Below are 15,498 nucleotides of genomic sequence, written 5' to 3' on the forward strand. Positions count from 1 at the left end.
TTCTGAAGATAGAGGAATACACAAATACTTATTCTTAAGATACACACATTCTGTAACTTAAACCACACACACACACACACACTTATTCTGAAAACCTTGGAATACACAAATACATATTGTGAAACTTTATTCTGAAGACCGTGGAATACACAAATACATATTCTTAAGATACACAAATACAACCTGAACATTTTTTTAAAAACTTTTATTTTTTAATCTTTTATTTCTGACAATAAAAAAAACGTTTATTTTTTAATCTTTTATTTTTGAAAAACGTTTATTTTGAAAAGAAAATCTAAAAACGGAAGTCCCCGCCCTTATAACCCCCTCCCCTTCTGAAACCGGATGTCCCGCCTCCTAAACCGGATGTCCCACCTCTTGAATCCTCGACCAATCAGAGAAGCCCCAAGGGGTCATAAATCATCTAAAAAAGGGGGCGTGGTTACAATCCATCAAACTTGGCTATATGCCCTTATAAGGTATGACATACCCGGAAGTCCCACCTCCTTAAACCTATTGACCAATCAGAGAAGCCCAAAGTCTACAATCCATCAAACTAAAAGGGGCGTGTTTTGCATAATGTGACAGAAGGTCAATATGTAACCTCTCTCTATAGTGTAACCAGAGACAATCTATACTATTACCTACTATTAACTATTAATGCTAACTATTAATAAAGTAAATTAAATTACAACCTTTAAGCAGACATAATATTAGATACCGTGTTTGTTTTCGTCTGATGTTGAGGTCTTCCCATAGGCCTACTAGATTGATCTTCCACGTAAATCCAATGCTGATGTCACAGGTTGAGCTAAATCGACCTGGACGTAAAGAGGGGGTAGTATATTTCCAAATAGAGTGGACAGACACAACAGGTAAAACAAATAATAATAAAAAAAAGATTTAGACAAATGTGTATTTGTCACATCACATGTATTCCACAAAAAACAGGGAAATGTCCCTTTTTGTTAGTGGGAGGAGTGGCCAATGGCTTCAACACCAGATTGCAGGTGCCGGGGGCCCTCTGGCAGAAAGATGGCAACAATAAAGCCTGCTACCCCTCCCCTATTAGTCCAAGTTCAATGTCAAGCTGTTTCTCAGCCTAGGCACAAAATGACCATTCACAGTTTTATAAAACATGAAGGAGAAAACAATCTTTGACACTGACATTTGAGCAAATCAATTTTTGGTTTAGGGAAAGGATAAAAACAACACCCTCTCCCTCGCTTTTGCATGTGTTGTGGAGGATAAAACGGTCCCCTCCCTCCTTTGAGCTCTCTCACCCTTCCCCCATCCCTCTCCAGATGTCCAGTCCCTCCTTTGACCCCCACCCCCTCCCTTCGGTATTATAAGTGTCTCCGAGGTCTCCCAGCTAGAAATTTGACATTCAGCCATATTCTCTGACTATTTTGTATTTGATACTTTCATTCTGAGTTAATACATTTTATTAACTGGATCTCCTACTGACAGCTTTGCCGTATCTCCACCACAGTGTCCACTGTCCTAGTACATATTTTAACATCCTCCACTTGTAGCGGTGTCCACTTATAGTGCCTATAACCTTTACCTTTGGGCGCCAGACAGGTCTAACCCCTGCCAATGAAGATAAAAATACCTTTTTGATTTGGTTAATTAGGCCTATAGCTCCGGCATAAGACTGTACCACATAAGACAAATAATAATAATAATTTTCATTAGACAAATAATATAATAATTTTCATTAGACAAATAATATAATAATTTGATTTATAGGTCTGGACTAATGGCCAAGATAATTACTAGGTGAGTTTGATAACAAAGAAACACTCAGGAGTCATGCCCAATTCAGTCAAAATGTCCATGTATTGGATATTAGTCAAAATCATAAGAAAACTCTTAGAACACAAAACAATTCATTTACAGACCAGTTCGTTCACGCAGTTCAGTGCATTGGGTGAACAGGTATAGGCATTTGCCAATAGTTCCAAATGTCAAAGAGTTCGTGATGACCGCCACGCAACTGTGTGAATGAACGAAAAAATAGAAAGTCTCTAACGAAAATATGTGTGTGTGTGTGTGTGTGTGTGTGTGTGCGTGTGTGTGTGGGTGTGTGATGCGAGAGTAGGGGGAAAAGAGGGGCGTTGGACTTGGGCTGGAGGGGTAGAGAGAGAGATGTTTGGCTTGGGCTGAAGGGGTAGAGAGAGAGAGATAGAGGCGCGTTTGGCCTCGGCTATGTGTCGCCGTCGTTAGGAAGCTTGGAGAGGGGAATGTTTGAGTCGGAGACGCTTGCGTCACAGCCTCGGAACAGGAGCGCAACCAACAGTGCAGCGTGTACTTTACCGCACCGAAGTCCGCGTTGGGTGAAGATGACCAGGTCGTGGACGTCCGGAGTCTCCGGACTATCCCCGTTTCTCATCCATCCCGTGTTAGGTAATGTTTACTGGCCGTTTTCAACTTCTCTAACTCCGGTTCACGTTCTCCTGCTCCTCACATCGGCTGCACGTCTTCTTTCAGGTAAACAACATTCAAACTCGCCGCTCTCACTTCCACGTCATGACTTCGCACGTCTCCTGTCTCACGTCTCACCAGGCCAACCCCCCACCGTCTGACGTCTCACCTCTTATCCGCTATCAGATCCCAGATGAGCGCATCCGTAATTGACAGACATAAAGGGACAGGCGCACTTTTACCTGGCAGGTTAAAGCCGCTCTGTCACACTCTCCCCCCATTGTGAAAGACCACCTTTGGTGGTGAACACCAGTCACTCGAAACCCAGGAACTCGTCCTCTGAGCTATCTTCATTTAATATCTCCAGGACCTCCTTCCTTTCCTGTTCGTCCAAATCCTCCGCTGTAGGGTAGAAAGGTTTGAGGTTACAGACATGTACTGTTCTCACATCTCCACCAGTGTCCTCTCGTACAACTTGGTAGTTGACGGGACCAGTTTGTTTTATGACACGATAGGGTCCTTTCCACTTGCTGGCCAGTTTGGCAGTAAAGTTCTTGGCTGCACTGGACTGTGGAAAATTCCTTACCCACACCCTTTCTTGGAACCTGAAACTGACATCCCTCCTGTTCTTGTTATAGTTCCGTAGCTGTCTCACACGAGCCTTCTTACTACTTTCCTCGGCTTTGGCGTGGAGAGTCTTCAGCTGATGAACCACATCATACGCCTGAGCATCAGGAGGAAGAGACTTGCCTCTCAGGACTTTGTCCATTGGACTGTTCAGTTTCCTTCCAAGCTGTAACTCTGCAGGGGTAACTCCTGTGGTTTCTTGAACTGCCGAATTCAAGGCAAATCTGAACTCTGGTAAGTACTGATCCCACTTCCGGTGGTTGTCTTCCACGTAGGAGGAGATCATACACTTCAGAGTGCGATTCACCCGTTCTGTCATGTTCGTCTGTGGGTGATAGGCTGTCGTAAGCTTGGGTGTCACTGTCCATTTCTCGCAGAGCTCTTTGAATAAAGACGACACAAACTGTGATCCTCTGTCTGACAATATAAAATCTGGCACACCCCATCTTGTAAAGATTTCTTTCTTCAGTATGCGGGCGATTGTCTGCGAGTTTGCTTGTCGCATGGGGAAGAATTCCACCCATTTTGTGAAATAGTCCACTAGGACAAGAAGATACTCATTTCGTTCTGGACTGCGTGGAAGGGGTCCCATTATATCTACTCCTAGCAACTCATTTGGTCCCTTTACTGAATGTTGCTGAATCATTCCTGCAGGCTTCCTGTTGTCGGACTTCAGGCTCTGACACTTTATACAGCATTTGACATGTGCCTTGACATCGGTCCACATTCCTGGCCAGAATGCCACTTCCTGAAGCCTCTTGTAGGTTTTGAAGATACCCCCATGTCCACATAGCGGGTTCTCATGATAAGCCTGGAGGACTTGCGGAATCAGGGTTGCTGGGACATAGACCCGATAATGACACTGTCCATCTTGTCCTTGTGTTTTTCGGTACACCTTATCCTCCAGGACTGAGTAGTCATTTTTCACAGAACTTCCTTCCTCTGCCAGAGCCTTAAAGATGGTCTCAATTTTGGCATCCTTGTGTTGTTCCTCCCATATCTGTGCAAGGGATATCGGAAGTGTTCCAGAATCCTTCTTGCCGGAATACAGGTTGCATCCAGCACCTGTTGGAATCCTGGAAAGTGCATCTGGAGCACTATTCAGTTTTCCTTTTCGATATTCAATGATGAAGTCGAATCGCTGAAGTCGCAGAGCCCACCTGATCAGACGACTTGTAGTCTTCGTGGATCTCAGGACCCACTGTAAGGCAGAGTGATCAGTGATGACAGTGAAGAGTCGTGGTTCCAGATAGTGCTGCCATTTCTCCAGAGCCCAAATGATTGCAAGGCACTCTTTCTCTGTTGCAGAATAGTTGCTTTCTGCTCGGTTTAATGTCCGACTTGCGTACGCCAGCACTTCTTCAGTACCACCTTCCTTCTTCTGTGTCAGTATGGCTCCAAGACCAGTATCACTTGCGTCAGTGTACACAAGAAAAGGATGATCTGGGTTGGGATGACCCAAGATAGGAGGAGATGACAAACATTCCCTCAGTCTGTTGAATGCATTCTGGCACTCAGGACTCCATATGAATGGTCGTCCTTTCTTTTTTAGGTCATTGATCGGCTCAGCAATCTTGGAGAATCCTGGAACGAATCTGTGGTACCATCCGGCAAACCCCAGGAACCGCTGAACCTCTTTGATATTCTTCGGAACTGGATAGGTTCGGATGGCCTCAACCTTGTCAGGGTCTGCACAAACTCCCTTGGCACTGACGATGTGTCCAAGAAACTTTATTTCCTGGAGGCAGAACTTGGACTTCTTCAGGTTGATGGTCAGATTTGCTTTTGCAAGCCTCTCTATGACTTGCTGTAGATGCTGGAAATGTTCGGTCACAGACGTAGAATAAACAATGATATCATCGAGGTAGACGAGACAGATATGACCACGGAGATCTCTCAAGACAGTCTCCATTAGTCTTTGGAATGTCGCAGGAGCATTTTTCAGTCCAAAAGGCATTACGTTGAAGTGGTACAACCCACGAGATGTGATGAATGCAGTTTTTGACTTGCTCTCTGGATCCATGGGCACTTGCCAATAGCCACTGTTGAGATCAATCGTAGAGAAGATCACTGATCCAGATAGTGATTCCAGGATCTCGTTGATGTTGGGTAGCGGATACGCATCAGTTTCGGTCACCGCATTGACCCGTCTGAAGTCCACACAAAAACGGTGACCTCCATCCTTCTTTGGAGGCAGCACCACTGGGGAGGCCCATCCTGAGTATGATGGTTCGATGATCCCCGCACTTAGCATATCTTTCAGTTGTTCCTCCACAATGGCTTGCTTTCCCGGAGACATCCTGTAAGGCCTTTGTTTGATCGGCACATTGGTGGTGGGGTATATCTTGTGAAGTAGCACATCAGTTCTCCCCGCCTCATTTGTGCACACTTTGGGGTACGACTCAAGAATTCCTCTTAACTGCTCCTTTTCATCATCTTGCAGTTGCGCTTGTGTGACAGCATTGTGGATATACTCCTTCGCATCCAGGCGTACAGGTTCCAGTGTCAACACAGGAGGAGGAAGAGCACTTATCAGGCATAATTTCCTGGGATAGTGTCGTTTCTCCTTCCTAGGACCATTTGCACTACCTGGTTGAAATGGAAACACTTCGGCAGGGTTAGATTTGAAACTATACTCCCCGTCTGCCACGTTGATTTGTAGCCCACTGAGAGAAATGAAGTCCAACCCCAGGACAACTCCAAAAGCCAGGCCTCTCTGATCCAGCACGACTACTGGTAAGGTGAAGAGTTTCCCGTGAAGGTCGATTTCCAGCTTCCCCCAACCAAGTGGAACTTGTGCCTGTCCATTAGCAAGATACAAAGGTCCATCTTCCCAGGGAGTAAGCTCTTCTTTGGTTCTGTTGAGCTCCGCCCATAGATACTCATGGAGAAGGGTGTAACTTGCACCTGTATCCAAGACAGCCTTTCCCCGCCAGGCTCCCAGAGTGATGGGTACCACCAATAGGGTAGGTGGGCCACAAGGAGAACTTTGTTTTGAAGTACTCGGAGAGAGGTTCTCCACGGAAGGTTGTGCTGACTTGTCACGTCGTTTTGAGGTGACAGCTGTGGACACCAAGCTGTTACTTGGGTGTTGACCTTTCGGCGCAGAATAGGGTTTCTGTTGTCGATTGAAAGATTTAGAGTGGTCAGGAGGTGTATATTGGGGACAAGATCCAGGAGGATGTTGTCCCTTACATCTCCAACACATCACAGGCGGTCCATCCTGGACTCGATTTGGAACGCTGGGCGTCCTATTCTGAGTTTGAGGAGCTCTTAAGTTGGTCCTCTTGTCATACTCAAGTTGGAGCTCGTGATCCCTTTCAAGTTGGATTCCCAGACGCACCAACTCCTCGGTGGTCTGAACTCGCCCTCGGAGTTGACTTGCAAGATACGGTTTGATGTTTTTCAAAATCATTTTTACTATGGGCTCTTCAGTGAGAGAGGGTTTCCACTTTTTACAAAGAGCCCTATAAGAGAAAGCGAAGTCTCTTATAGTTTCCTTCTCTCCTTGGATTTTTGTTCTGATTCGGTCTGCTAACTCGTCTTCATAATCATCAGTTAGATAAGCAGACATAAAAGCAGTTTCAAATTGGCTCCATGTAGTTACAGAGGATCTGGCAATCTCCCACCAGTCACGAGCCGTACCATGAAGCACGGTTCTGAACGTGGCCAGGAGGTCCCAGTCGGATAAGGGCTGTAGCGCCAGAAAATCATGGCATTTGGTCAGATAATTCAGTGGATCAGGGTCATCATCCAGCTTTCCATAGGTTGGAAAAGTCAGCTTGATACTCTTGGTGATGACTGATCTTGTAGATAATGTGGTTGGAGCAGTGGTTGGTACAGTTCTTGAGCTGGCCGTTGCCAGCGGAGAACCTGTACTGAATGTTGAAGGTTGTGTGAAAATAGAGCCTATAGGCAAAGTTGCGGGATGAAACAGTGAGGTGGGAGGAATGTTAGTGAGTTTTAGATCGAGAGCATCCAGTTTCTTTTCCATAGAGAGAACTTTATTCTCGTGGTTATCCGATTGCTCCTTCATCTTTACTTTCATCTCCTCCAGTTGGCTGTTTACCCGAGTCACCTGTGTAATACAGTATTCCACTCCTTTGGATATCATATCCACTCCTTCCTGGGTGACTTGTTTCACCTCTTTGATTTCCTTCTGAACTTCTACTTGGGACTGTACCACCATGAAATTGATCTGCTGGGTAAGAGTTTGTTCAGATGCCTGATTCTCATCAGCCATTATGATTTTGGTGGTTTTGGCCAGATTATCCATTTCTTTTAACACATTATCTTGGAGGGTGACGATGCATGTCTTGAGATGAGTGTAGTTGGCCACCGACTGATTTCCAATAGCTTGGATTCTTAGGTCAGAGCGGGTATTGAAGTCCTGCACATATTTGGTCAATTGTTGCATTCTCAATTTCTGCTGATCCATTGTCTGACACAACTGTAACCAATTTCCCTGAGTTTGGTAAGCCAGTTGGTTCAAATCCCTTGCCGGGGTAGCCATGACTACTGGTAAGTCAATTGGGGACAAGGTGTCGGAGGTTGGGGAAGATATGGAGTCTGAAGAGGCAGCCTTGTGTTCTCCAGAGTCAATTGAGATTTTTCCAGGTTGCAGAAGAACATTGGTTTCCTCTGTTAGCAAAGCAGGGTCCGTTTGGAGGTCGATTAGTGGTTCCTGAAAATGCACACCTTCTTTAGGCTTTGTCGCCGGGAAATGCATTGGAGACTCCTCCCCCTTTCGACGCTGAAATTTCTCAATTCTCATTTGTATAATACCCCTTTGGTCAGGTCTCTCCGTATCAGACCTTAAGGGGGTATCAACATCAGGAGGGTCTGGTCCCTTTAGATCCCACCCTAGACCCTCTGTTTTTGTGTCTAGGCCTGGTGGGTTTGGAGGCGGGCTGCTTGGTGCAGGTGCAGCCTCTGCGCCCTTAGACATTGTGAAATCAGTGGGTGGAATGTGCTTTATGTAAGGTTATAAACCCAAAATCAATTATTTAGAGCAGCACACAGCACATTAATGAACCCACATAGTCGAGCAATGCTTCAAACCTTCACAATATAATTTGTTTCACCTTTCAAAAGTTGTCAACTGTACCTTTAAACAAAAAAACATAATGCCCCTTTAAAGAAAATAGTGCCATGCACCTTTAAACAAAACAGCGTAATGCACCTTCAAGGGAGATAGTGCCATGCACCTTTAAACGAAAATAGGGCAATGTACCGCAATGTACCTTTAAAGAAAATAGTGCCATGCACCTATAACCAAAATAGCATAATGCACCTTTAAAGAAGATAGTGCCATGCACCTATAACCAAAATAGCATAATGCACCTTTAAAGAAGATAGTGCCATGCACCTATAACCAAAATAGCATAATGCACCTTTAAAGAAGATAGTGCCATGCACCTTTAAACAAAAATAGGGTAATGTACCTTCAAAGAAAATAGTGCCATGCACCTATAACCAAAATAGCAGAATGCACCTTTAAAGAAAACAACAAGTAACATATATGTATATTTTTTCTTTAACACAGTACCTTTAAACCTTGGTTCAGTTAGGCCCTTGCCCCACGTTGGGCGCCATTTTATGTAGCGGTGTCCACTTATAGTGCCTATAACCTTTACCTTTGGGCGCCAGACAGGTCTAACCCCTGCCAATGAAGATAAAAATACCTTTTTGATTTGGTTAATTAGGCCTATAGCTCCGGCATAAGACTGTACCACATAAGACAAATAATAATAATAATTTTCATTAGACAAATAATATAATAATTTTCATTAGACAAATAATATAATAATTTGATTTATAGGTCTGGACTAATGGCCAAGATAATTACTAGGTGAGTTTGATAACAAAGAAACACTCAGGAGTCATGCCCAATTCAGTCAAAATGTCCATGTATTGGATATTAGTCAAAATCATAAGAAAACTCTTAGAACACAAAACAATTCATTTACAGACCAGTTCGTTCACGCAGTTCAGTGCATTGGGTGAACAGGTATAGGCATTTGCCAATAGTTCCAAATGTCAAAGAGTTCGTGATGACCGCCACGCAACTGTGTGAATGAACGAAAAAATAGAAAGTCTCTAACGAAAATATGTGTGTGTGTGTGTGTGTGTGTGTGTGTGCGTGTGTGTGTGGGTGTGTGATGCGAGAGTAGGGGGAAAAGAGGGGCGTTGGACTTGGGCTGGAGGGGTAGAGAGAGAGATGTTTGGCTTGGGCTGAAGGGGTAGAGAGAGAGAGATAGAGGCGCGTTTGGCCTCGGCTATGTGTCGCCGTCGTTAGGAAGCTTGGAGAGGGGAATGTTTGAGTCGGAGACGCTTGCGTCACAGCCTCGGAACAGGAGCGCAACCAACAGTGCAGCGTGTACTTTACCGCACCGAAGTCCGCGTTGGGTGAAGATGACCAGGTCGTGGACGTCCGGAGTCTCCGGACTATCCCCGTTTCTCATCCATCCCGTGTTAGGTAATGTTTACTGGCCGTTTTCAACTTCTCTAACTCCGGTTCACGTTCTCCTGCTCCTCACATCGGCTGCACGTCTTCTTTCAGGTAAACAACATTCAAACTCGCCGCTCTCACTTCCACGTCATGACTTCGCACGTCTCCTGTCTCACGTCTCACCAGGCCAACCCCCCACCGTCTGACGTCTCACCTCTTATCCGCTATCAGATCCCAGATGAGCGCATCCGTAATTGACAGACATAAAGGGACAGGCGCACTTTTACCTGGCAGGTTAAAGCCGCTCTGTCACACACTGCAGATAATCCAAGTAGGCTACTTTTCATAGAATAATTTGTTTGGTTTTCCAAGCTCATCAAAATGTGACCGACATGCTGGACAATCTAAGGTTGTTGTCAAGGTGTTGCCAATGTAGGCATTGCTTGTAATTTAATTTAGCTTTTAAACCAAAGTGCATGAACCTTGAAACAACCAGTAAGGGACACAGAAACCAGCTACTCTTATTGTATGTTATAGTTAAAACCAACATGTTTCAGCAACATGCCTGATGCAAACCCATGCAAAAGAAACTCTGACAAAGGCATGTTGCTGAAGTGTATTGATTTTATCTTAAAGAAAATAATTATAAAAAGCATACAAAATAGCATTTGTAGCATACATCAGTCTCCAAGAGTAGCCGATTTGTTCTCCCATTGGAAGTTCATCAACCACCTTCTCCTCATTTACCTCCTGTCTTCTCAGGTCTTTGTGAGGTCCTTGGCCAAGAAGTACTTCAGTCATAACATACTTTCCAACCACATTCACACTCGCCTTCTTTTTCTCATTTCCCTTTCTCTTCCCTTAGCCCCAACAATGACCTCTTACCTTGCGGGAGCCCACATGTGGGCCCTTTTTAGGAAAATTTTCCCACCGGCATTTTGGTGACCCCTAGTGGCTCGGATGTGCATATTCTTTTTTCCGAATTGACCGCTTATTTGTTGCCTGTCGAGAGCAACAAAATCCGACAAAATCCGTTCAGCGGTTCTCGAGTTACATGCCGGTATTTGAGGCTTGTGCAAAGTACACGGTATTGCGCAAAATACCACTCCCGACTCTTGTTGCTCTAGTTCCGTCAATCTAGATCCGATCTCGAAAATAATTGTGGAGGGTTGTAGTCAATGAGTGTGGCTTTCCAATGATACCCTACCTGGGGATGTATGATTCAGGGATCTGGTGAAAAACTAACAAGCAAAAACAGGAAGAGAAAAACAGCAGAATGAATTGAAGTCTATGAGAAAACTCAGTTTTTCTTTTGTACACAGTTTACCAAAATCACTCCTAATCACTCATTTCTAAATGGATCTTTATGGAATTTGGACATGTACTATATAAGGCTTCAGGCTATGGGTCCATATGGACTTGTAAGCCTCCAGGCATTCTGGGGAAATACTACCTCTGGACTACTAACTATTCAATAATGAAACAGAATACCGTACACAGATCAACCACACAATCACCTGGTGCACAGACAATAACCTCCTCCTCAACTCATCAAAAACCCAAGAACTCATCATCGACTTCAGATGCCAGCCAAACCCCAAAACCCCCATATCCATCTCCGGCAAACCCATAATCACCACAGACTCCTTCAAATTTCTCGGCACCCACATAAGCAATAACCTCAAATGGAAAACCAACACAGACCACATCCACAAAAAAGCCAATCAAAGACTATTCTTAAAAAAATACAGAATCAGAAAACATCTCCTGCTCCGTTTCTACCAGGCCATCATTCAAAGCATCCTCACCTTCTCCATAACAGTTTGGTATGCAGCAGTCTGGACACTCACTCCAAAAACAAACTCCAAAGAATAATCAATAAATCCTCCAAAATAAGCCGCACCCCCCTCCCATCTGTCGAATCACTCCAGCTCGAGAGCGAGAGAAGGTCATGTACTTGGTCTTTTTTGCATTAAGGACCAGTATTAGCCTTAGCAAGGAGTGTTGCAGTGTATTAAAAAGATCCTGTAGAAGCTCTATGGCCTGAGTTAAAGAGGAAGCCACTGTGTAAACAACTGTATCATCTGCGTATAAATGAAACTGTGCTGGGCTTATCCCACTTCCTAGTTCATTTATAAAGATAAGAATAAGACAGGGGCCAAAATAGAACCTTATAAGGCTCTAATATATGGCTGTATTATAGCATGGCTCTCCAACACAGGGACACAGGTGGTGAGACGAACAGACCAGTTGATTGAGACAGTTGCCAAAGCTTTACAAGCCAGGGTCAGACATGTCTCAGAGCATGGCTGGTTCATCTGTCAATTAGCATGACTCAGCACAGGTAAAAAAAATTAAATAAAAAAGGTCAGCTGAATGACAAGACCACTGCACTTCCGCATTACATTGAGCTCATGGTGGAGAGAGGGGGAGCCTTGACATTACAGTAAGTGGTTGTAGCTACGGCTACAACTTGCACCTACTCTCGAACTGCGCATGCGCAGGCAATATGCGTAGTTCGGGATTAGGTCTAGAAAAGTGACTATAGCTCGGCCGAGAAAGTGCTGATCGACTTGGGATTGGTCGCACCGTGTTCAGGAGACTCAGGCATATAAAAGCCTATTGGATCATGTCTCCACCACCCCCACAGCCGTAGCTACAACCACTTAATATCAAGGCTCTCATCCACATTCATTCATTTTCTCCCCCCGCTCTCTCTCCCATGATTTCAGAATCCCGGAAGTGTTGCGGTGGTCTATTCCAAGTTTAGAATCTTTTCTCCTTCCTTCCATAAAGGATCGTTATTAAACTCCTCTCTTGTCATCTCTCCAGGTTCTTTTTGAACTTCCCCTCAGCCAAGCAGTACTTCAGCCAGTTCCAGGACATGGACGACCCGGAGGAGATGGAGCGAAGCAGCCAGCTGAGACACCACGCCTGCAGGGTGATGAATGCCATCAACACGGTGGTGGAGAACCTCCATGACCCAGAGAAGGTGTCCTCCGTGCTGGCCCTGGTGGGCACGGCTCACGCCCTCAAACACAAGGTGGAGCCCATGTACTTCAAGGTAAGACTCGATGCATAGCAAGCCATATAGGCTATACAGCTACAGTATTTATGCATGAATGAATGTAAACTTTTATTTAAAATGAGACACCACAGCTACATTGGACCAGTCACAGTGGACAAAACAGATGTGTTGTTTGTTTGCGTGTTTATAGCACAAGTGCTAGTTTTCAACACCAGTCCATTGAGGCTTTTCTAAAAGATAGAATAAAATGAACAGTATAATACAGAATTAAAATCACAAATCAGAACAAATAGTTACCAGAACAAGAGTCCATGATCAAAACAACAAAACCAGTCCGTGTTTATACCAATACCAATGTTCAACCTTGTTGTTCACACTCCGATAAGTGGATGCAACATTGTACATTTGGTCACAAGGAATGTAGTGTTTTAACTAAATCGGGTGTGTGTGCTAATATGTTTCTTATCACGAGGAAAATGTACTTGCGACAGACATCTAGAATCTCTGTGTGCAGGAGACAAATATCCCCCTATACAGGTGCTCTGACTAATCACAGTTAAGATGTTAGAATGATTTGTATATTCATTCATTAAACATCTGTACATGATGTTTCTGGACAGGCAGGCATGTGGCAGGTATACAGTATTTGGAACCGGTGTGTCCGACATACAATGGGAGGATGGAATAAATGTGAATCATTCGAATGTCCTTGCTGTGACTGGTCACAGCATCTGTACACAGGTAACCAACCACCTGTGCACAGCAATTCTGGACGTCTGTATACTAGGGCTGTCAGTTTAGCATGTTGATTAGATTGATTAATTAATTACACAGCAAATTATCGCGTTATGAAATATGAAATATGAATGAAAGATACAGTACTGAATTCTGCCATCCATGCAATTTGAAATATGATTATAGAATATAGAATATCAGGCCTAAAATGGTTATGCGATTAAAATGCGATTAATTAGATTGATTAATTACAAACCCTGTAATTAATTAGATACATTCTTTTAATCGCCTGACAGCACTACTGTATACGTTTCCTTTTTGCATCTGTACAAGGCAATTTATGTTGGTGAAGAACAGTACAATGTTTGTTATCATGAGGTTATCAAGTTTCACAGTTGTACCGGTTTGTGAATAAGCATTTCAAGGCAACCTTCTCAGTTACACAACATCTTTTCCATTTTTAGTTGTTCCTTTTTTTATAAAATTTTTGATGAAAAAAATAAAACACGCCCTTACTCCTACCTGCGCCCACTCTCTCTGCCTCTCTTTCATTTCAGTGTCGCCAGTCCTCTTTCTCACCTCATTCTCCCACTCTGCTCTCTCTCTATTGTATAACGGCACATATTCCCTTCCTCTCCACCACGTCACTTGTTATTTCCCTCTCTCTCTCTCTCTCTCTCTCTCTCTCTCTCTCTCTCTCTCTCTCTCTCTCTCTCTCTCTCTCAGATCCTGAGCGGGGTGATACTGGAGGTGTTGTCAGAAGATTTCCCGGAATGCTTCACCACAGAGGTGCAGACGGTCTGGACCAAACTGATGGCGGCAGTCTTCTGGCACGTGGCGGGGGCCTACACAGAGGCGGGCTGGGTCCAGGTCTCAAGCTCAGCTGTGTGAAAGGGGAAGAATGATAGGGTGGGAAGGGTAGGAAACTAAAATGAGAGCTCCACTTGATCGGGAGAATAAGGGAGATGCAAGGAGAGAATGTTTATGACTCTGGTTTGAGGGAATAAGCTCAGTGGAACCGACCTCATGACCTTTAAGCAAAATAACAGAAAGAAAGAAAGAAAGCAAGATGGAGGTTATAGGTTGAATAGAAGATCTGATCTTTGGATCTGACTCTGGAGCTGACTGTTAATAGTATCTTCCTGTGTTCTAAAGCACTAGTCTATGACTACTTTTAGGGGACCTGTACCCCCGTTCTCTTTCTCTATCGATGCAATGTATCTGTGTTCTTTATCGTCCTATTCAACTCTGCCGAGGTGTTGTTTGTATAAGTATATAAGTGAACAAGTGTGCATACTCTTTTGCCTTTGTGTACGACTCATTGCCACGTTGCTCTTCAATGTATTCACACAGGGCTACTGAAAACCCTCTTATGTTTAAAAAAATAATAATTTGAGTCGTATGTTTGCTTTTGGACTGACTACCAAATACGAGCTTGAACTGTTTCATGCCTTCCAGTCCTTCCGTAAACACTCACAATACAAAACATATTTACAATATTTAATTCTGTAAGTGTGATGTAGCAGCCGTCTGATAGAACACAGTATCAAACACACACACACACACACACACACACACACACACACACACACACACACACACACACACACACACACGCACAGACACACACACACACAGACAGACAGACAGACAGACAGACAGACAGACAGACAGACAGACAGACAGACACACACACACACACACACACACACACACACACACACACACACACACACACACACACACACACACACACACACACACACACACACACACACACACACACACACACACACACACGTACACACCACCCACATACCATAAGAGACCTCCCCTCTGCTAATATTTACAGGACTGTCACTGGGTTTACTTGTGCAAAGCCCCATCAGAGACATGATGCATTAAAGACTCCATTAAGGGTTTATGAAACTCACTCTATAGAGGCCTCTGGAGAAACATGTCGTCTTTTGAAGTTGTGTCGGCACGTCAACACTGACCTCTGACCCATCGGAGGTGAGGAGAATGATCCATAAAATGTGTAAAATAGGGAGGGCACACACTGTGTACAGTATGTGAGGTCCTGAGTCATGATCAAATCAAATCAAATGTATTTGTAAGGCCCGACAACACACGTTAATGTCCACATGGGCTGGACACGTCTTCTTTAAACAAGTCGAGAAGAAACATCAAAATAAATCAAGAACAAAACTAAAAACACAATGAAATCAAA

The 15,498-nt window shown here is 44.1% G+C and overlaps 1 protein-coding gene across 1 annotated transcript in view; it reads left to right on the forward strand.

The window, feature by feature from the left end:
* Nucleotides 1–14,159, forward strand: part of cygb2 (cytoglobin 2) — a gene marked incomplete at both ends in the record, with an annotated part of 107,442 nt that extends 93,283 nt beyond the window's left edge. Inside the window, 2 exons of the mRNA XM_084318878.1 lie at nucleotides 12,338–12,569; nucleotides 13,995–14,159. Coding sequence (XP_084175004.1) covers nucleotides 12,338–12,569; nucleotides 13,995–14,159 — 397 coding nt within the window. The remainder of the gene's footprint in view (nucleotides 1–12,337; nucleotides 12,570–13,994) is intronic.
* Nucleotides 14,160–15,498: the final 1,339 nt, after the last annotated feature.

Source organism: Notolepis coatsorum (assembly GCF_963971535.1).
Source record: "Notolepis coatsorum genome assembly, chromosome: 7".
NCBI lineage: Eukaryota > Metazoa > Chordata > Actinopteri > Aulopiformes > Paralepididae > Notolepis > Notolepis coatsorum.